At 35.8% G+C, this 19,631-nt stretch overlaps 4 protein-coding genes and 1 long non-coding RNA gene across 9 annotated transcripts; all 5 read left to right on the forward strand.

Annotated features, from left to right (window-relative positions):
- The first annotated feature begins 120 nt into the window (after positions 1–120).
- On the forward strand, positions 121–3,564 carry LOC120017327 (beta-amyrin 11-oxidase-like). Its single transcript, XM_038870503.1, has 4 exons — positions 121–224; positions 2,453–2,948; positions 3,229–3,492; positions 3,553–3,564. The coding sequence occupies exons 1-4, from the start codon at positions 121–123 to the stop codon at positions 3,562–3,564; spliced, it is 876 nt and encodes a 291-aa protein (XP_038726431.1).
- Positions 3,565–3,616: 52 nt separating this feature from the next.
- On the forward strand, positions 3,617–4,893 carry LOC119980085. Its single transcript, XR_005463791.1, has 3 exons — positions 3,617–3,777; positions 3,862–3,940; positions 4,605–4,893. It is a non-coding gene; the product is annotated as an uncharacterized LOC119980085 (long non-coding RNA).
- Positions 4,894–6,354: 1,461 nt separating this feature from the next.
- On the forward strand, positions 6,355–7,227 carry LOC120017328. The gene has a single exon (XM_038870504.1). It carries the CDS (start codon positions 6,355–6,357, stop codon positions 7,225–7,227), a length of 873 nt encoding a protein of 290 aa, XP_038726432.1.
- Positions 7,228–7,571: 344 nt separating this feature from the next.
- On the forward strand, positions 7,572–14,038 carry LOC120016404 (bifunctional TH2 protein, mitochondrial-like). Its single transcript, XM_038869154.1, has 6 exons — positions 7,572–8,022; positions 9,902–10,010; positions 10,373–10,663; positions 10,814–11,228; positions 11,367–11,630; positions 13,382–14,038. Exons 1-6 carry the CDS (start codon positions 7,637–7,639, stop codon positions 13,792–13,794), a joined length of 1,878 nt encoding a protein of 625 aa, XP_038725082.1. The 5' UTR covers positions 7,572–7,636; the 3' UTR covers positions 13,795–14,038.
- Positions 14,039–15,066: 1,028 nt separating this feature from the next.
- LOC120016405 (putative pentatricopeptide repeat-containing protein At1g19290) lies at positions 15,067–19,366 on the forward strand. Of its 5 annotated transcripts, none has more exons than XM_038869157.1 (3): positions 15,067–18,268; positions 18,369–18,610; positions 18,761–19,366. In XM_038869157.1, the coding sequence occupies exon 1, from the start codon at positions 15,283–15,285 to the stop codon at positions 18,115–18,117; it is 2,835 nt and encodes a 944-aa protein (XP_038725085.1). In that variant the 5' UTR covers positions 15,067–15,282; the 3' UTR covers positions 18,118–18,268; positions 18,369–18,610; positions 18,761–19,366. The 5 variants fall into 5 exon arrangements, with proteins under 5 accessions (XP_038725085.1, XP_038725084.1, XP_038725086.1 ...); XM_038869156.1 differs by having other exon boundaries at positions 18,399–18,610; XM_038869159.1 differs by having other exon boundaries at positions 15,491–15,679; positions 15,778–18,610.
- The last annotated feature ends 265 nt before the right edge of the window (positions 19,367–19,631 follow it).

A 19,631-nucleotide genomic window follows, 5' to 3' on the forward strand; every position in this document is an offset into this window, starting at 1 on the left:
TATTCCCTTTGTTTTTGTACATTAATCGGCTGTCTGTCGTTTCATATGTCGGCGAAGGGAAAAAAAACTAAAAAAGAGAATATATTTGGGTCCTTAATTGACTAACCAACCGCCGTAGTAATGCGCAGAGTCGCAGACATTGTATGTAATGATGATCAGTTCATGTTTGATCAGAGCGAGAAAGGAAAGACCGATCGATCGTTCCAGTCGAAATTTCCTTTCAGGTTAGCTCTCTTAGCTTTTAATTTTCATGTTGATTGCGGTTGCAAACGCGGGAGGTCATAGTTTCAACTCCCACACCCATGGTTCAACGGGCATGTTGAGATACCGAATTCACAGTTACCATTATATATATATTCGCAGTTACCATTATACAAGAATTCTTTTATGTAGATCAAAAAGTGTAAATCAAGTTTGTTGACCAAAATCCAATGGTTGTAATAAATCACAACGTAAGTGGGGGCCACACGTTTATTATGGGACCCATCACATCTATGGTTGAAAAATAAGTCCACAAACTTAGTTCACACTTTTGATCCACATTGGAGAATTTCTATATCTATATATATATATATATATGTTTCTATAACTACTAATTATGGAATCGGTACAGGCTATGGTGATCTACATGGAGCAGAAGAATGATTTCTTGGCGATGACTCTAGTGGGGATTATTATTACTATTATCTTTGTTTTTCTCAAGAGATTCAACAACTGGTACCATCTAACCAGGCTGGGTTATAAAGATGAAAAGTAAGTACACTACTCTGTTCCTCCTGGTGACTTTGGGGTGGCTTTTGGTGGGGAGTATGTTGTCCTTCTCAACAGCACTTAAATCCTCTACTCCTGATTCCTTCATTTTTGATCTAGTTCAAAGGTCATCTTCTCAACACTCTCTCTCATTATATAACTTAATGCCTTCTTTTCTTTATTTTTATTTAATTTTTGTAGGGGTAAAGACGAAAATAAAAAAGCTTAAACATATAGAGAGCCACTATTAACAAAAAAAACTCACATTTCGACGCTCAAGTTGACGTTCATAAGAGCATAATGGAATCAAATAAGAGATACATGACTAGGATTGCAAGAAAAAAAAAAAGCAAGTTATCTCCAAATTGTTCGTCTACATGTTGGTTGGGTCAATTTGGCTGAGCTTAAAAGTTAAAAAAATAAGTTAGCTTATAAGTTGTGAAATAAATTTTGAGGCGTTTGCTGAATCTTATGGCTAATTTTAGCTTATATGCTGTGGAAAATTTATTTTTGTTTATATTTTTTAATTTCTACTAAATTTATTTAAGTATACATATAATTTATTATTAATTTTCTAATATAAATTATAAAATGTTTTCTATAAATAAAATCGAAATTATTATCTAAAAAAGTTTATAATATTTCATTTTATGATTTCTTATTTTGTAAATTATTATTATTAAATTTAAATAATTTATTATTATATTTATTAGATTAAATTTAATAACAAAATTTATTACAAAAATCATAAAATATAATATGATGAAGTTTAAGATAATAATTCTATTCAACCCCTTATAGTTAGTCAAACACATCATAGTTTACTACCCAACTTTTATTACAATTTTTTTTTCCACAATATTTAAATTAGTGTTAAAAATCAATTAAAACGCTCTACGAAAGGATCTTGCTTGATTTGACATTGCTTGTCCAATCACACCTTAGAGCATCCACAAATGGGAAGAATTTGAAGTACTTGAGATGATACTTTCTTGATAAGTTAAGTGCTAGATGTTCACAATGGGTATAATGGAGTGTATTTCAAGTACTTGAAATGTTACTTTTTTGATAAATATAGTGCTACATACACACAATGGGTGAAAAATTACACTTGAAAATTTAGTTGTGGAAAAAGGATACTTGAGAGTTGGAGTATGTATATAGTTAATGAATAGTGAAGAGAGAGGTGATGAATAGTGAAGAGAGAGGTGATGAAAAGGAAGAGAGAGATGATAAAAAAGAAGAAAGAGAAGATGAAAAGAAGAGAGAGATATGAAAAAGAAGAGAGAGATGATAAAAAGGAAGAGAGAGAAAATAGAGAAAGTGAGTATGAAGTGTTGGAATGTATGGAGTGTTGATGAATAATGTATATTGTGGGATTCACTCATCCAATTAAATTGTGCCACGTAGGATAGATGAGAAGAGAGAGAATGATTTTGAAGTGCTGGATATTTGGTGCATCACTGTGGATGCTCTTAGCCTAGCTAACAGCTAGTCTGTGGTTCAACCCTTTGTCATGTACGAAACTAGCTTGTCGTACAGCCACTTGAACATCCAACACAAAATGATTCAACTGAACAGAAAAACGTCTATACTATAAAAGTTATGTTTGGAAAAATTGAAAATTATATTGAAATTAAACAGGGAAAGAATTACATGGACCTCAATTAGACCTAGCTAATGTTTATTCTTGTATATATAGCTATGGTGGAATGGGTATGTACAAGACGCACCTATTTGGGAGGGCAAGCATTTTGGTCACTAAACCCAAAACTTGCAGGGCAGTACTATCAAACGGGGATGAATCGTTCCAAATTGGTTATCCCGCGATCAGCAAGCTCTCACCCAATTCGCTTAAATCCATTGAAGGTGTCGAGCACAAGCGTGTGCGCAAGCTAATGAAATCCCCTGTAAGTGGCCATGAAGCATTAGCTTTGTATATTGAGCTTATAGAAGATAATGTGATCATTTCGTTGGATGAATGGGCAAGTATGAGCACCAACCAACCACAAATCAAGTTATTGAGTGAGATTAAGCGTGTTATTTTCAAGCTCATGATCAACATCTTCTTGCGTCCAAACTATGTTTCTCTGATTGGTATTATGGATAAATTATTCACAGATGTGAATAATGCGTTCCTTTCAACGGCTATCAATATCCCCGGTATACATCACAATACTCTCAACAAGGCCGATGAGGTAATTAAATATTCGTTATGATAGGGATACCAATAGCTAATAGTTGATATTTCAGTTATCCTAACTATTAAGTTGTACGCACATAATTTAATTTCTTACGCATCACACAGGACGGACATGTAGAATCCACGAATTTATACTTGCATCCTATGCATTCAACTCAACAACAGTTGGGATAACTAGGATTTTCGATATATGAAATATTAATCACCATTTTGGACCACCCATTACAAAGGATTGAAGTAGTCTTCACATATTGTACCAACTTTGTCATGTGTAGGCTTGTCAAGAGTTGGTGAAGATTCTTCAAGGTGTAGTTGAAGAAAGGAGGATTGAGATGGAAAGAAAACAGTCTTCAGGGGTGGCAACATGTATGTTGGATTTGTTGCTCAAGAGTAGTGAAGATGATGATAAATTGGAGGATGGGGAGATTAATGAGTTGCTACGTACTATGTTGCTTGCTGGACATGAAACCACTGCGTATACTACAATGTGGGCCATCTCATTCCTTCATGATCATCCCCAAATCTTGCAAAATGCTAAGGTACATATATATATATATATATATATATATATATATATATGTACCTTAGCATTTTGCAAGATTTGGGGATGATCATGAAGGAGTATACGCAGTGGTTTCATATATATATATATATATATTGTTGCTTTAATCATTGATTTTTCTTAAGAAATTTCTTCTTAATATTTGATTTGTTTAATTAATTTTAGGAGGAGCAAGAAAGAGCCCTAATTCCTAAGCCGTGGAGCATCTTCACAAAAGGGATTGACTCTCAAAGAAATTAGAGAGATGGATTATCTTGCAAAGGTATGATCTTATTAATGAGTACTCAATTGATGCCAAAAATAAAATGATTTAATTTTATTTATTTATAAATTTTGCTGGTTGTAGATAATTCAAGAGACATTGAGGAAAGCTAACCTTCTGCTTATGTATATTCGAGAGGCAAAAAGGGATGTTGTGATAAACGGTTGGTTTCTCAATAATCATTATTTGTCAATTCGATCGCTTTAATTAATTAATTAATTAATTATTTTCTTAGTCAATTTATAAACTATATATATACAACTAGGCTATATAATACCAAAAGGATGGAAGGTGTTGGTAATGCCGTAATGCCGAGAGCTATTCATATGGACCCTGAGATTTACCAAAACCCACAAGACTTTGATCCATCAAGATGGGATGCAAGTAATTAAAATTAATTAATCTATGATTTATTTTCACACACACACATATATATATATATATATTAATGGTTCCTGTTCTTGGAAAATTGAACAGAATCACAATGCCAAGGTTGGAGATTTTATTCCTTTCAGATTTGGAAAGAGACTTTGCCCAGGATCTGAGCTTGCCAAGCTTAGGGATGGCAAAAAAAGTTGATCCGAACACTACCTGCAGAGTACCCAATCCGTTTAGAATCTGAAAACCGATCCTATAGTTTTGGTTTTGGTTTTTCAACCCGTCCTGGTTGAGGGTCAGGTTTGGTTTTTATATATAATAATATAGATGAAAAAAAATTGGCCCAAATCTGCTTCCTAGATAGTAAATTTTTAATTTTCTTAATATGGATCATTATATATTTATCGATTATTTAATACTTTAATATTCTTGGTTTTTGGTTGGTGCAGAGTTGAAAAGATTAATCCAGGATGTGCAGTGAAGTATTTGCCTGAGCCGCTTCCTGTTGACAACTTTCTTGCAAAAATTACGAAGCTCTAATTATAATCAACCTTTTAAGCAATTATATAAATAAGGGGAAAAAAGCAAGACTACATGTATGTGTATATATGTGTGTATGTGTGTCGAAGTGTACTTATTTATTATATAAATAAGTAATTCTGAATTGTACTATTGTTTATCTCTACAAAAACATCTTTGAGTTATATTGCGATGTCAATTGCCTTTGTCCGGCAGAGAGTGATGGTGTGCATGGCGTTGTTTATGGGATTTTTTATTTTTGATGGAGAATATGTAAGGGACGTATGTTTGGACGTTTCTCTTTTGACGGACTTTTGAATTTTCACGTGTTGAATGGTCGAATTGTTCACCCCATGTGTGAGTGTGAGTGTTAAAATATGATATAAATAATGATAAATGCTCTAGTCCAATAAGTTAACTTATTAAGTTGAATTAGAAAGAGTAACAAACTATAATAGAATTGAATAAGTAATATTAAATTATATTTTTCAAATTTTTTGAGGGAGTGTAGAATAATCCCAATATATAATTTATTCTATTTCTCCAAAGTATAAATCAAAAATTAAATCAATATATTCAAAAGATTAATGGGCGACTCACTACTGTTAGTTAAATTAAAATAGGTGATATCCCCTCTCTTGAACAGCCATTAACATATATAATTATCCATAACTAGTAGAATTGTAAACAAACTAAATGATTTATATTTCAAGTTATTATTTGTTTCGGTTAAAAAAACACTTTTTTTCAACCAAAAAGATTTAAAGTGCATGAGTTATGATCAATATTTGACCAAAAAAGTAGGGTTTAGTAAACGTTTAATTCAAATAGTTTTGGTGCATGTGGAGGAGATGTAAGCCAATCAGTGTCTGACAAGTCAGCATAATTAAGAGTTGGTGCCATTACAAAATCCTAATTAATTAAATACACTGGAATAAATAATTAATGCTAACTAGACGTCATTGGATGTTCACTATTGTGCAAGGATTCCTAATTTAATATATGTATACGTATGTATACATTATATATGAAGTTAGTTTTGTGACTAATCTCTAGCTAGGGTTTGATGTCGATTGCTTTGAATTTTCACGTGTTGAGTCATCAAATTATATTATTCAGTCCATATGTGAATGTGAGTGTTAGAATATGATATAAATAATGTGAAATTAATATCCAAGTCCAAGTCCAACAAATCAAGTTATTGAGTTGAATTAAAATATATTCGAAAGATTTCGTGACTGACTACTGTTAGTTAAATTAAAATAGGTTATGTCCCTTTTCTTGGACAACTATTAACATATCCAATTATCCATAACTAGAAGAATAGTAAACAAACTAAATGATTATATTTCAAGTTAATATCTTGAGAAATAATTTGTTTTGGTTACAAAGGCTTTTTAATTTTTTAGAGCCAAAAAGATTTTAAGTGCATGAGTTTAATTATAATATTTGACCTAAAAACTAGGGTTTAGTAAACGTTTAGTTCAAATAGTACAAGGATTCCTTGCTTATTTATAACTCCTTGTTGAATTCGTAATGTAAACCATCATATATAAAGTTAGAGGCACAACGTTTATTTCTTCTGCGATTAATCATCTCTAGGGTTTGATTTTGATTATTTTGTTTGTTAATTTTCTCAATCAAACATTGTTTGCTTTCTTGGTTTCAATTTTCTCGAAGATGGGTGCAAGAAAATTGACAATCGAGGATTTGAAGAATCTCGATGATGGTTGGTTTGATAAGATGGTTGAGAAAACCAAAAAAGACGCGAGAGGAAACGATGAATTGGCCCAAAATTTGTTGACAGAGCGAGTACTGAACGACTTCTTCTCTTCCATTATCAAGAAGAAGGAGAACACTAACAAGTGTGTTGAAACTCCCAAGAAACCTTACAAGAAAGCAGTAAAGCTTGCCAAGGATAAAGTGTTTAAGGCTAAATCTTATTCAAGAAATAATTCTAAGAAGAAAGTAATGAGGGATCAGGTGATCATGGTTCCTCCTGAGAATCCACAGTTGCCTGCAGATTTCAAGGCCAGGATTGAAGCCATGAACGGAACAAATATCAAACTGGTGATTCACAAGAAAGTGTATAAAACTGATTTGAACGTCCACCATGAGCGAATATCGCTGCCGAGAACACAGATTATCAGCAAGGATTTTCTGAGGCCGGAGGAGGCGGAATTCGTGCACAGCGGTGGAGTCATGGATTGTAAGTTGATAGGACCAAGACCTTATTACCAGAGTTATGATTTGAAGTTAAGGAAGTGGGACTCCAAGACTAGTTGGTCATATGCATTGACGACAAAGTGGCCTGATTTCATAAGGTTCTATGCAATCGAGGAGGAGATAGTGAAGGAAGGTGATGTTGTGCAGATATGGTCTTTCAGACGCAACTCTAGACTTCACATGGCGTTTGTCAAGGTTGAAGATAATGCGGCCGGAGGAGGAGGAGGAGACGAAAGAGAGGAGAGTGGTGCAAGTACGCATGAAGAAAGAGAGAGTAGTACTGGAACTTCATATGAAAGAGGAGAGAGTAGTGGAACCAGCCATTGAAGCTACTAGTCAAGTTGGTGACCAAGAATGAGTTCAAAGATTTAAGGTTTAATTAGACTTTTTTTAAAAAAATGCTTTCTAATGTTTCAATGCTAAGCTTTCTAATATTAAAATTAAGGTTTTTTTTCAGTTGCTTTATTTATTTATTTATATTTCTATATATATTTTTTGGGGTTTTAAATCCCTAAAATATTATTCTAAATTCATTTATTTGTTATGTACCGATGGGCCTGAGGCCCAAAATAAACTAGAAGAAGAACAACGGTTTAAGGCCCAAACCACGCAAAACAAGTCCAAAACGAAAACACAATTACACAAACTGCCGAGTGCCAACTGATTCACAGAATCACAGTTTTCACACTCCTCTTCTGATCCTCTCTCTCTCGTTCTCTCTCTCTACATTTCTTTTATGCGAATACTCTCTTCATCTACGAACCCAATCAAAACCCTCTACCTTTTCTCATCCAATCTCCGCTGGCAAGCCACCTCGTTCAGGTCATTCCGATACAAACCTGTCGACTCACTCCTTAACTGTCTATCTCTGACTCGGAGATCGTCGGACATTCCAATGGCGATCCCTTCAAAGCCGGCGTCCATCGCTGCAACCACTTCTGGCGGTAGTATGGACTGCGAGGAGGGAATCTCGAAAAGGTTCTGGATCAAGTTCCGTCGCGAGTCGATCTTTTCCATTTACACTCCCTTTGCGGTCTGCCTGGCCGCCGGCAATCTCAAGATTGAGAGCTTCAGGCATTACATCGCTCAGGATGTTCACTTCCTCAAGGCATTTGCTCACGCGTAAGTTGATTTCTTAGTGATTTTTGAATTTTTTTTTGCTTTGCTTTTATTTGTTTGTTTGGTTGCTTTCAAAGTGCTTATAGAAGAAAGTAGAGCTATTAGAATATGATATTTTCATGTTATTTGCGGTATGTGTTTTATTTTGGTGGGCCTAGAAAGTGTGGAAACTTGTTTGAACTTGGAAGGGGTTCTTATCTGGGGATATAGATAATTTTGGAAAGATCTTACGGATTGCTAATTCAATTTGTTTATTTAATATGGAGAGGATAGGTAAACATTTTTTTTTAAACAGCTATTATTTGGTTTCTTGATGAGTGTAGGAAAAAGTTGGGATGTGTTCGGATACCTTTTTTGAGTTTTGGTTCTATACTCACGTTGTGAGCGTTTCTCAATAGCTTCTAGGGGTTTCTGTTTCCTAGAGAAAGCACTTCGCATTTGACACCTCAATTGTTCTTTTTGGGAAGGATATGCTTTGTGAGATTTATCATACCTTGCTCATTTATAAGCTTTTGTGTTCTTAGAAACTGCGGCAATGATTTTAGACTATATTGTGATGAAAGTTTGGCACATGTGAAAAAATGTGCTCAAAATGATTATAACATCACCAGAATGTTCTTATAAACCCTTTGATTGACGATATAAGTTTTCATTCGGTTTCCTTTGGAGGCTCTTTGGCAGCTGAGAAAATTTGGGCACTGTTTTCCGACATTATCTGATAACTAGCATCACTTATTGTTTACCTTATTTGTTAATTTATAATTTTTTAGTTTGTTGAGTTTTTGTAATATAAAAGTTGATTCTGGTTGTTAGATTTAATTGTATAGGAGGGTGGACATTTGGGGAAGTTTTTATGCTCTTTTGGTCATGTTTGGCGGGTAGGATAAATGCGGGGATTGAACAACTTAATCCAAATCTCCATTTGGCAATTATCGAGATATAGATTGAGAGAATAATTTAGTCCCCTTTGGTAAATAATCCTGTAAAAGGAACTCTTTAATCCAACCAGAAAGGATGCGATTGTAATCCTAGGGATAAGTAGAAAATGGGATTAGACTATTAGAAACATGGATCCCTCATTTTTTCGCTTTCATGTCTCTAGCAAACCCTATCACAGCCCTTGCTTGACGATGAACCATTGTTTGTTTCGTCATCGGTTATCAGCTTGCCAGTTGTTTGCCATTATTTCACCCGTTGATTGTCCCTTTTTGTGGTAATTTCTCAACCGTTTTGCTGTGCTAATGAGGTTTTTGGGTACTCAAAGATCATATTTATTGTCAAAAACCAACCTATTATATTTATTTAAAAATCAATCATATATTGTTATTGGCAACAAATTATATCCTCATTTTTAATTAATCTACGGTTATTTATAATTTTTTAGCAGTGTTCCTTAGAAAGTGCAGTGAATTTTTTCTATTGTTCACAATGGTTTAATCTAGGTCACAAAGTGGGTGCTGACCCATAGCAGCGTTAGAACTTAGAGATTAGAATCAAGCTTGGGTAGTAGGTGATTTTTGATTTGAAGTTTTTAGAACTAGGAATTCTCTATGTAAAGGTTAGGAAATGAAGGAAGAATATTATGTTTTGTGTTTTCACATGTTTGGGACCTGACCAAGTTGTGGCTTCCAGTTATGAGTGTAATTCAATTGACTGGTATTTTTGCTACATTTAAATTTATTTTTGGGAGTTAAAAGGGAACTTGAAGGAGTCAGGTTGTTGGAGAATCAGATTGTTGTTATATGCATATTGTCTTTACAGACATTGCAGGATCAAAACTGTTTTGTTTATCTGTTAACTAGAAATAATGCTTTTTGTTGTGGGCATAAAATGGTCTTTCTTTGTCCCTAAAAAAATTTATTGTTCTTTGTTGGATGTACAGGTATGAGTTGGCTGAAGAGTGTGCCGATGATGATGATGCAAAAGTAGCAATCTCTGAGTTGAGGAAAGGTGTTTTAGACGAACTAAATTTGCATGATTCATTTGTACAGGTACAATGAGCTTTTCTTTGCTCATTTGCATTTTTTAACCGTTGAGAACTTTATAGAAAAGAATAGTGAAGCTGATCTTGAAGATAAGCAGTTGTGGACATAATCTTCCACTCCTTAAGTCATGGTTATGAATAAGTTCTCATTTAAGCCCCCCTACTGCTTACCAAAGGACAGAGTGTGATCTAGGATTATTGATTTTTGCATCCAAAGCTAGTCTTATAAGCAAAAGGAGAAGCAATATAGCCCCTAATTCTCTTAGCCTGTAAGCTGCACATTAATTTTACGTGGCATATATACTCTTTTAGTCTTTTTCTTGCTATGTGTTTTTACTTTTTAATGTTTTGACTTCTTGAGTTATGCAGGAATGGGGTTCAGACCTTGCTAAAGAGGTGACTGTAAACTCTGCAACAGTTAAATACACAGACTTTCTTTTGGCAACAGCCTCTGGGAAGGTCGAAGGAGTAAAAGGCGCTGGTAAAATTGCAACTCCTTTTGAAAGAACAAAAGTTGCAGCCTACACACTTGGAGCCATGACACCTTGCATGAGGCTATATGCCTTCATAGGTAAAGAGTTCCAGACCCTCTTAGATCCTGCCTTAGGCAATCATCCTTACAGGAAGTGGATTGAGAATTATTCATCAGAAAGTTTTCAGGTATATCATATTATACAGCAGCTGGTTTTTTTAGTTTCCTTAAATGATCTATCTAATTGTACTTTGCTGACTAGAGTCTTTTAGGAAAATACTTTACATAAATGACCAACTTCATTCCGACAGCTCAACTATTCTATCATTTGAATTTAGGCATCAGCTCTGCAAACTGAAGACTTGCTGGATAAACTTAGCGTCTCCTTGACAGGGGAAGAACTTGACATCATCGAGAAGCTGTATTACCAGGCCATGAAGCTTGAAATAGAATTTTTCTGCGCGCAGCCCCTTTGTCAGCCTATTGTGATCCCTCTAGTAAAGGAACATAGTCCTGCAGAAGATCGCCTCCTTATATTTTCTGATTTTGATTTAACTTGCACTGTTGTTGATTCATCTGCTATTTTGGCGGAGATAGCAATAGTAACTGCACCAAAATCTGATCAGGCTCAAACTGAAAATAAACTTACTCGGATGTCATCCACTGAGCTGAGGAACACATGGGGTCTTCTTTCTAGACAATACACCGAAGAGTATGAACAATGCATAGAAAGCGTTATGCCGCCGGAGAAAGGTCTAACAAATTATTCTACCTTTTGTATGATACTACAAGATAATCATTGTTTGACTGCCAGGGTTAGAGTAAAAACATTTAAATAAGACTAGCTCCGAAAATTTGTCCTTATGGTTTTCCTTTTCTTTGGGTTTGTAGTTGGGTTCAACTATGAATCCCTACGTGGAGCATTGGAGCAACTCTCAGAATTTGAGAAAAGCGCTAATTCTAGGGTGATTGAGTCAGGGGTATTGAAGGGTCTGAACCTTGAAGATATAAAACGTGCTGGTGAAAGGCTGATTCTTCAAGATGGTTGCACTGGTTTTTTCCGGAAAATTGTCAATGGTGAAATTCTGAATGCAAATGTGCATGTTCTTTCTTATTGTTGGTGTGGGGATCTCATAAGGTCAGCTTTTTCCTCAGGTATGTTTTCCAGATTTGCATACTACAGGCTCATTATTGATTGTTTTTCTGTATAAGTTGTCAGTAGTCACAAGTTGCTTATGCTATATAACCTTCCCCACTTCTATATAATACAATCTCTTTATCTCTATGGGCTTTATTTTGTATTATTCCTTTGATACTGATTTTTAGAAAAAAAGAACTTAACTTATTTTGATATATTTCTTTTGTTGAGTTAAGATGTTGAATAAGCATATAATGTCTCTTGTTTGATGCTGTTGCCAGCTTCCGTAATAGCTCTTCTTCATAGAGTAATTGCTTGTTTTGGGATGTGTTTTCGCATTAGATTTTAGGTTTCAGAGGCAGGGATTACTTTAGAACCTCACCAGAATCGATTAAATTGTTGAATTATATTTTTTTAAAGTGAAGTTTCTTGAATTATATTACCATAGTCTCAGCTTTCCCTGATTTCAAAGTTTAACAAATATGATTTGGCCTTCCAAAAGATGGAGGAATTTGGAAATATTTAGGGAAGGCCAATGTGAAATGTTGTTGTACTGCAGAACTCTTCGCCAAGAATGAGATAACAATAATAATGATATGGTTTTATCTGGTGTGTTTGGTGTTTTAATATGTAAGTAATGTTCTGGGAGATATAGAGTGTGTTTGGTTAGAATTTCTAAAACAGTTTTCTGTTTTCAAAAATTGTTTTAGCTTTGAAAATTCTTTTGGGTGGGAGTTTTCAGAAATTATTTTGTAAAACTGAAAACTGTTTTTGGTTTTCAAAAACCAAAAAACCAAAACTGTTATTTGAAGTTTTGTAAAATTCTGTCATGTTTTCTCTTTCATCTTTCCTCTTTCTCCGTGCAAAATCCTCAACCAAATGAATTTTGTTTTCATCATTATTTCTTAAAATTGTTTTCAAAATCTAATCTTAAAATCAGCTTTTGAAAGCAAAAAACCAAAACCATTTCCAAACACACCCATATTCTTTGGGCTGCTCCCCTTTGGTGCCGTAATAAATTTATTTTGCAAAAAGATGTTCTGAGAGATATATATGACCTATGGGCACTGGGCAGATATGAGATTTAGGTTAATCCAACACATAGTTTCAAAGAGAAAAAGGAAGATAATAATCAATAATATGATAATCAGGGTACTTTAGAATTGTGAGCTTTTGGTTTAAAAGTAATAAATATGCATCTTGAAGTCCTCGGAAGTTAAGGATTAGATTGTTTGGGCCTGTGATGTTTAGATGAATAAACAAACTGAGACAGGTCTGGTAGTTGCTAGATTCATACATTGACCTGGGTAGTGTAGTTAGTTGGATAGTGTAGTTAGTTTTTAACTGCAAGTCTGCAACTTTGCTCCCATCACGCTCCATCTAATATGACTGTTATAGCTGGGTCACATGATTCTGTAGGCATTTAAACTCTGCCTCCTCTGTGTGTGTGTTCGTGAAGAATGGTTACTTGTAGGCTTCTCTTGTTATGGGACAACAACATTCTACAACATGGTCGATCTTGATGCTTATCTGCATGCATGCTCTCATTGTCCAAGTTACTCAGATGACCTCATTTTTAGAGCAGCTTCATAAAATTTTCAACCTCGATGGTATTATTGTCCTGGTCATGTTCTGACTTTTAAACTAATTTTGATGTGTTTGTTCATGGTACTTCTTGCTATTACTTTGGTCAAAAGGGTGAATGCTTACATTCCCTTATAAAACCGGAATCAGCATGGTTATTTAATTATATATCCTTTCTGGGCAGGGAGCGTAGATGCTGTAAATGTACATGCAAATGAGTTCACTTTTACAGAATCCATCTCCACAGGCGAAATTACTATGAAGGTGGAATCTCCCATTGACAAACTGCAAGCTTTTGATACTATCCTAAAGGACTACGGTGAGGACAGGAAGAACTTGACGGTTTATATAGGAGATTCAGTCGGTGACTTGCTTTGTTTGCTCAAGGCAGACATTGGCATTGTTGTTGGGTCTAGTTCAAGCCTAAGAAGAGTGGGGAGTCAGTTTGGTGTATCATTTATTCCATTATTTGATGGTTTGGTTAAGAAACAGAACGAATATGTTGAAAGAAGCTCTTCTAATTGGAAGGGGCTGTCTGGCAATCTTTACACAGTCTCTAGTTGGGCAGAAATACATGCCTTTATTTTGGGGTGGTAGTCATATTTTTTGCCGTCACTCTTCAGCGTTAGACATTAGTTAGGACAAAATGAAGGAATCATCATGTTCATGTACAATTGAACACAAGGATACAACTTGGTGGCTAATTTTATTAGGGGCCACTTATATATGCTGCCATATTTCCCTTTTTGTTCCCTCTATAGGGTCATCCATTCAGAGATGTAATATCACACTATTGGCCGGATAATTCTCTGATCAGGGTATACAACTCCCCCCCCCCCCCCCCTCCCCCCCGCCCCCCCTTTTTTTGTCTTCTCCTTGCCTTGTAGTTTTTAGTGTTGTTTATTACTATTATAAATTCTAGTCACTTTGCTATGCTCTGTTGTCTGTCTCCAGGCTTGAAGAGATTCACCGGCATGATTATTATTGAAAAAGAGTTGGTGCTAGAGATACCATTTTCTTTTGTTGATTCAATTACTTTGAACTCTTAAGTGCTGCTATATGCTTTTTCATATATTGTTGCTGTTCAATATTTTGGCAGGGATGGCAATTTGAAGAAGAAATATATGTATATTTTCTGTTACATTGGTAACTTAAACAGGATTAGTTTTCTGGTCGCAACTGTTGCAACTCTCTTTGACGACAAAGTGAATACATTGGTTCGGTCCTTATTCATTTTTTATATATCTTCTTGTGAATTTGTTTATATATCTTCTTATCTTAGAGTCAGGCTGCTTCCCGGAACTTTGGCTCGAGTTCCTTTCTGTTTATACGTCTATGCAGACTATCCTGCTGCTGGTGTTGCTAACTATTAACAGATCTAGAGGTTACAACCACGGATGATTTTTGAATTACATTCGAGTTACAAGACGTGTTAAACAAACAAGAATTGTGCTTCGTAGCTTATTCTTCAGTGTTGGCAATACTGTGACATTTAATCTTTAGTTGTCATAACTATTAACCACTTGGGTGATAGTCTAATAACAAATCTCTAGGGTCAAATTATTTGGATTCGAAAGTTTTGAGTTCAATTCTCATTGAATACAATACTGAGCACAGAAAAAAAAAAAAAAAAAAAAAAAGAACAAAAACAAAAACATACAATAAAAGTAATGGGATTACAAAAGAATTACAACAATTACATATCTCTTGGAATAATTAATATACATTTGATAGCTCAATGGTGAATCTTTATGGTCAAATTATATGAATTGGAAAGTTTATGAGTTTGATTTTCACTGACACAATATTAGCAGAGAGAAGTAAAGGAAAAAATGCACCGGGCAGAGAAGAAAAAGGGAAAACAAAAACTTACGCGTCCCAATTGAACATATGGATAAAAGATGGGATTATAAAGGAATTACTACAATTATGTATCTCATGGAGTAATTAATATACATTTGGTACCCAAAAGTAGAATAACTCGATTATCCGTAGAAATGGTGTTTGCGAAATTGCGATTCATAGGTCAGAACTAACTGTCAAGAATGTCGCTGATTCCTCCTACACAACCTCGATCCTTCTCCAATGCTCAGATACCGTTCAATTCACCTTCCTCCTCTTCTCCTCTCTCGTCTCCACCGCCACAAATCCTTGCACGGGTCCCTTCCCCTCCTATGGAAGCGTCGCGACGAGTACAAGCTGACCCGACCGGAACTCATCTCCCGGATTTCTCGACTGCTTGTCCTTGGCCGTTACGACGCCATCAGCAATCTGGCTTTCGACTTTTCCGACGATCTCTTGGATTCTGTTCTCTGCAGTCTCCGTCTAAATCCTGAAGCGTGTCTACACTTGTTCAAACTAGCATCGAAGCAGCCAAAATTTAGACCGAATATCAGATGTTATTGTAAATTGGTTCATATATTATGTCGGGCTCGGATGTATGACGAAACGAGAGCGTATTTGCGTGAACTGGTCGACTTGTGTAAGAATAATTACTCTAATTTTTTCGTTTTGGATGAGCTTTTTAAGTTTTACAAGGAGTTCTCGTTTTCGCTTACTGTTTTCGATATGTTATTGAAGATATATGCGGAGAAAGGCATGACCAAGAATGCATTGCAAGTGTTTGACAATATGTGGAAGTATAACCGCGTGCCCAGTTTACGGTCTTGTAATACTTTATTGAGTAATTTGGTAAAAAACAACGAAAGTTACTCTGCTATTCTTGTTTATGATCAGATGTTCAGGGCAGGGATTCTGCCGGATTGTTTCACCTGTGCAATTATGGTAAATGCGTACTGCAAGGATGGGAGAGTGGAGAGAGCAGCAGATTTTGTGAGAGAAATGGAAAATTCGGGGTTTGAAGTCAATGTGGTAACCTACAATAGTTTGCTTGATGGGTATGTTAACTTGGGAGACTTGGAGGCAGCACAACGGGTGTTGACATTGATGTTGGAAAGGGGGATTTCATGGACTATGAGAACATATACTTTATTAATCAAGGGATATTGCAAACAACGGAGAATGGAAGAAGCGGAGAAGGTGCTTCAGCGAATGAAAGAGGAGGGGGAGGTTGGTGTGGACGAATGTGCTTATGGTGTTTTGGTAGATGGATACTGTAAAGTTGGTAAGATGGATCATGCTATAAGAATTCAGGAAGGGATGCTGAAGCTGGGATTGAGGATGAATTTGTTTATATGCAATTCACTTATTAATGGGTATTGTCAGCTTGGTCAAATAGTGCTAGCTCAAAAGGTGTTTACCCAACTGGGGAAATGGAAGTTAAAGCCTGACGCTTATAGTTATAATACTCTGCTGAATGGATATTGTAGGGCAGGTAATACAAGCAAAGGTTTCATGCTTTGTGACGAGATGCTTCAGAGAGGAATTGAAGCAAGTGTTGTAACTTATAATACTCTTCTCCATGGTTTATGTAGTGCAGGTTCCTTCAATGATGCTTTGCAACTTTGGCATTTGATGTTAAAAAGAGGTGTCTCTCCTAATGAGGTTAGTTCTTGCACCCTGCTAGATGGTCTTTTTAGAATGGGAGATCTTGATGGGGCTTTAGCCTTATGGAACAATATTCTGGCTAGAGGGTTCACCAAAAGCAAAATTTCTTTCAATACAATGATCAATGGATTTTGTAAGATAGGGAGAGTGGTAGAAGCAGAAGAGGTTTTTAACAAAATGAAGGAATTGGGATGTTTTCCTGATGAAATAACATATAGAACCCTGATTGATGGATATTGTAAAGCTGGAAATGTTGAAGAGGCTTTCAAGGTTAAAGATGTAATGGAAAAGGAAAAAATTGCTTCATCCATAGAATCGTATAATTCTCTTATAACTGGAGTTTTTAAGTCTGGCAAGATTAATAAAGTGAAGGATCTTCTTACCGAGATGGAAACACAGGGATTATCCCCTAACGTTGTTACTTATGGAGCGCTTATTTCTGGCTGGTGCGATCAAGGATTGCTGGATAAGGGTTTCAGTGCATTTTTTGAGATGACTAATAAGGGCTTGGTCCCCAATTTAATTATTTGCAGCAAAATTGTTAGTAGCCTTTACAGTCTTGGTAGGTTTGATGAAGCAAACTTACTGTTGCAGAAGATGTTGGATTTTGATCTCTCGGATCATGGGTGTTTTAACAGGTTATTCAAGGGCGACATTAGATATCTAGAAATTCAGAAGATTGCAGACTCCCTTGATGAAAGTGCTAGTAAATTGTCTCTGCCCAATAATGTGGTGTACAATATAGCTATAGCAGGGATGTGCAAGTCTGGGAAGGTTGTTGATGCAAGGAGAGTTTTCACAGCTTTGTTGATTAGAGGTTTTAGTCCAGATAACTTCACATACTGTTCCCTAATCCATGGCTATTCAGCCGCTGGTAATGTCGCTGAAGCTTTTAGCATACGAGACCAGATGCTGAAAAGGGGTGTTGTTCCAAACATTGCAACATATAATGCCTTAATGAATGGCCTATGCAAATCAGGAAATCTGGATCGTGCACAAAAGCTTTTCCATAAACTTCCCTCGAAGGGGGTAACCCCAAATGTTATTACGTACAATACATTGATTGACGGCTACTGCAAAAGCGGTAATACTAGTGAAGCACTAAATTTGATGCACAAAATGACAAGAGAAGGTATTTTGCCTTCGGTTGTTACCTACTCTACCTTGATTAAAGGCCTTCGGGAGGAAGGAAAGATGGAAGATGCTATAAAGCTTTTGGATCAGATGACCAAGACAGGTGTCATTCAGGGTGACATGAATTGTACAGATGTAAAGAGTGTTACCGGTTTTCTTAGTATGACGACTGGCCCTACCTTTTCTGGTTTCACTTCTCATAAAGAACTCGGCTCTACGGGGTTGATAGATATTAAACAAGAGTCTGATTCATATATCATATCTGAAGCTGTCTGTTGAAGAATGCACATCAAATTAGAAGTTTTATCGTGGGAAATTTTCAAGTTTGGCCAATGCCTCGCTTTCTTGAATGTGCACAGTTAGCTTTTATGTGCGTTTTGGTCTCTAGTCTATGAGGACAATATTTTTTGTTGTCTTCTAGAGAGTCCAGGTAATGTGCATTTCATATGCTAACTTCTTTTTTAAGGAAAAAAAAATTCAACAGCTGAATCATGAATTGCTTAAAGAGGTGACTGTAAACTCTGCAACAGTTAAATACACACACTTTCTTTTGGCAACAGCCTCTGGGAAGTTTGAAGGAGTAAAAGGCACTGGTAAAATTGCAACTCCTTTTGAAAGAACAAAAGTTGCAGCCTACACACTTGGAGCCATGACACCTTGCATGAGGCTATATGCCTTCATGGGTAAAAAGTTCCAGACTCTCTTAGATCCTGCGGAAGGCTATCATCCTTAAAGGAAGTGGATTGAGAATTATTCATCAGAAAGTTTTCAGGTATATCATATTGTACAGCAGCTGGTTTTTTCAGTTTCCTTAAATGATCTATCTAATTGAACTTTGCTGACTACAGTCTTGGAGGAAAATACTTTACATAAATGACCAACTTTATTCCAACAGCTCAACTATTCTATCATTTGAATTTAGGCATCAGTTCTGCAAACCGAAGACTTGCTGGATAAACTTAGCGTCTCCTTGACAGGGGAAGAACTTGACATCATCGAGAAGCTGTATTACCAGGCCATGAAGCTGTATTCTAGTTAGGACAAAATGAAGGAATCAAGTTCATGTACAATTGAACACAAGGATACAAGTTGGTGGCTAATTTTATTAGGGACCACTTATATATGCTGCAGTATTTCCCTTTTTGTTCCCCCTTGTAATATCACACTATTGGCCAGATAATTCTGTGATTAGGATATACAACTCCCCCCCCCCCCCCCCCCTCGTTTTGTCTTTTACTCCTTGCCTTGTAGTTTTTATTGTTGTCTATTACTATTATTAATTCTAGTCACTTGTATGTTCTGTTGTCTTTCTCCAGGCTTGAAGGGATTCAGCGGCATGATTATTATTGGAAAGGACTTAGTGTTGAGACACCATTTTGTTTTGGTGATTTAATTGCTTTGAATTCTAAGTGCTACCATCTGCTTTTTCGTATATTGTTGCTGTTCAATATTTTGACAGGGATGGCATTTTGGAGAAGAAATATATGTATATTTTATGGTAACTTAAAACAGGCTTAATTTTTCTGCTCGCAACTGTTGCAACTCTCTTTGATGACAAAGTGAATACATTGATTCAGTCCGTATTCATTTTTTGTTTTTCTGTGTTTTACTTCATCTCTCAGATTGGTTACGAAATTATTTATATGTCTTCTTTATCGTAGCGTCAGGCTGCTTCCCGGAACGTTGGTCGAGTTCCTTTCTGTTTATACATCTATGCTGCTGGTGTTGCTAACTATAACAGATCTAGAGGGTGAACCTTGATCGGTAAAATTGCTCCTTTGCAATATATAAGC

The sequence above is a fragment of the Tripterygium wilfordii genome, chromosome 15, assembly GCF_013401445.1.
Source record: "Tripterygium wilfordii isolate XIE 37 chromosome 15, ASM1340144v1, whole genome shotgun sequence".
Taxonomy (NCBI): domain Eukaryota; kingdom Viridiplantae; phylum Streptophyta; class Magnoliopsida; order Celastrales; family Celastraceae; genus Tripterygium; species Tripterygium wilfordii.

Coding starts and splice junctions, on each gene's coding strand:
- LOC120017327 (XM_038870503.1), top strand. CDS start 121: ATGCGCAGAGTCGCAGACATTGTATGTAATGATGATCAGTTCATGTTT. Junction 225..2,452: donor CAGTCGAAATTTCCTTTCAG/GTTAGCTCTCTT, acceptor TTGTATATATAG/CTATGGTGGAATGGGTATGT. Junction 2,949..3,228: donor CTCTCAACAAGGCCGATGAG/GTAATTAAATAT, acceptor TGTCATGTGTAG/GCTTGTCAAGAGTTGGTGAA.
- LOC120017328 (XM_038870504.1), top strand. CDS start 6,355: ATGGGTGCAAGAAAATTGACAATCGAGGATTTGAAGAATCTCGATGAT.
- LOC120016404 (XM_038869154.1), top strand. CDS start 7,637: ATGCGAATACTCTCTTCATCTACGAACCCAATCAAAACCCTCTACCTT. Junction 11,229..11,366: donor CGTTATGCCGCCGGAGAAAG/GTCTAACAAATT, acceptor TTGGGTTTGTAG/TTGGGTTCAACTATGAATCC. Junction 11,631..13,381: donor AAGGTCAGCTTTTTCCTCAG/GTATGTTTTCCA, acceptor CTTTCTGGGCAG/GGAGCGTAGATGCTGTAAAT.
- LOC120016405 (XM_038869158.1), top strand. CDS start 15,283: ATGCTCAGATACCGTTCAATTCACCTTCCTCCTCTTCTCCTCTCTCGT.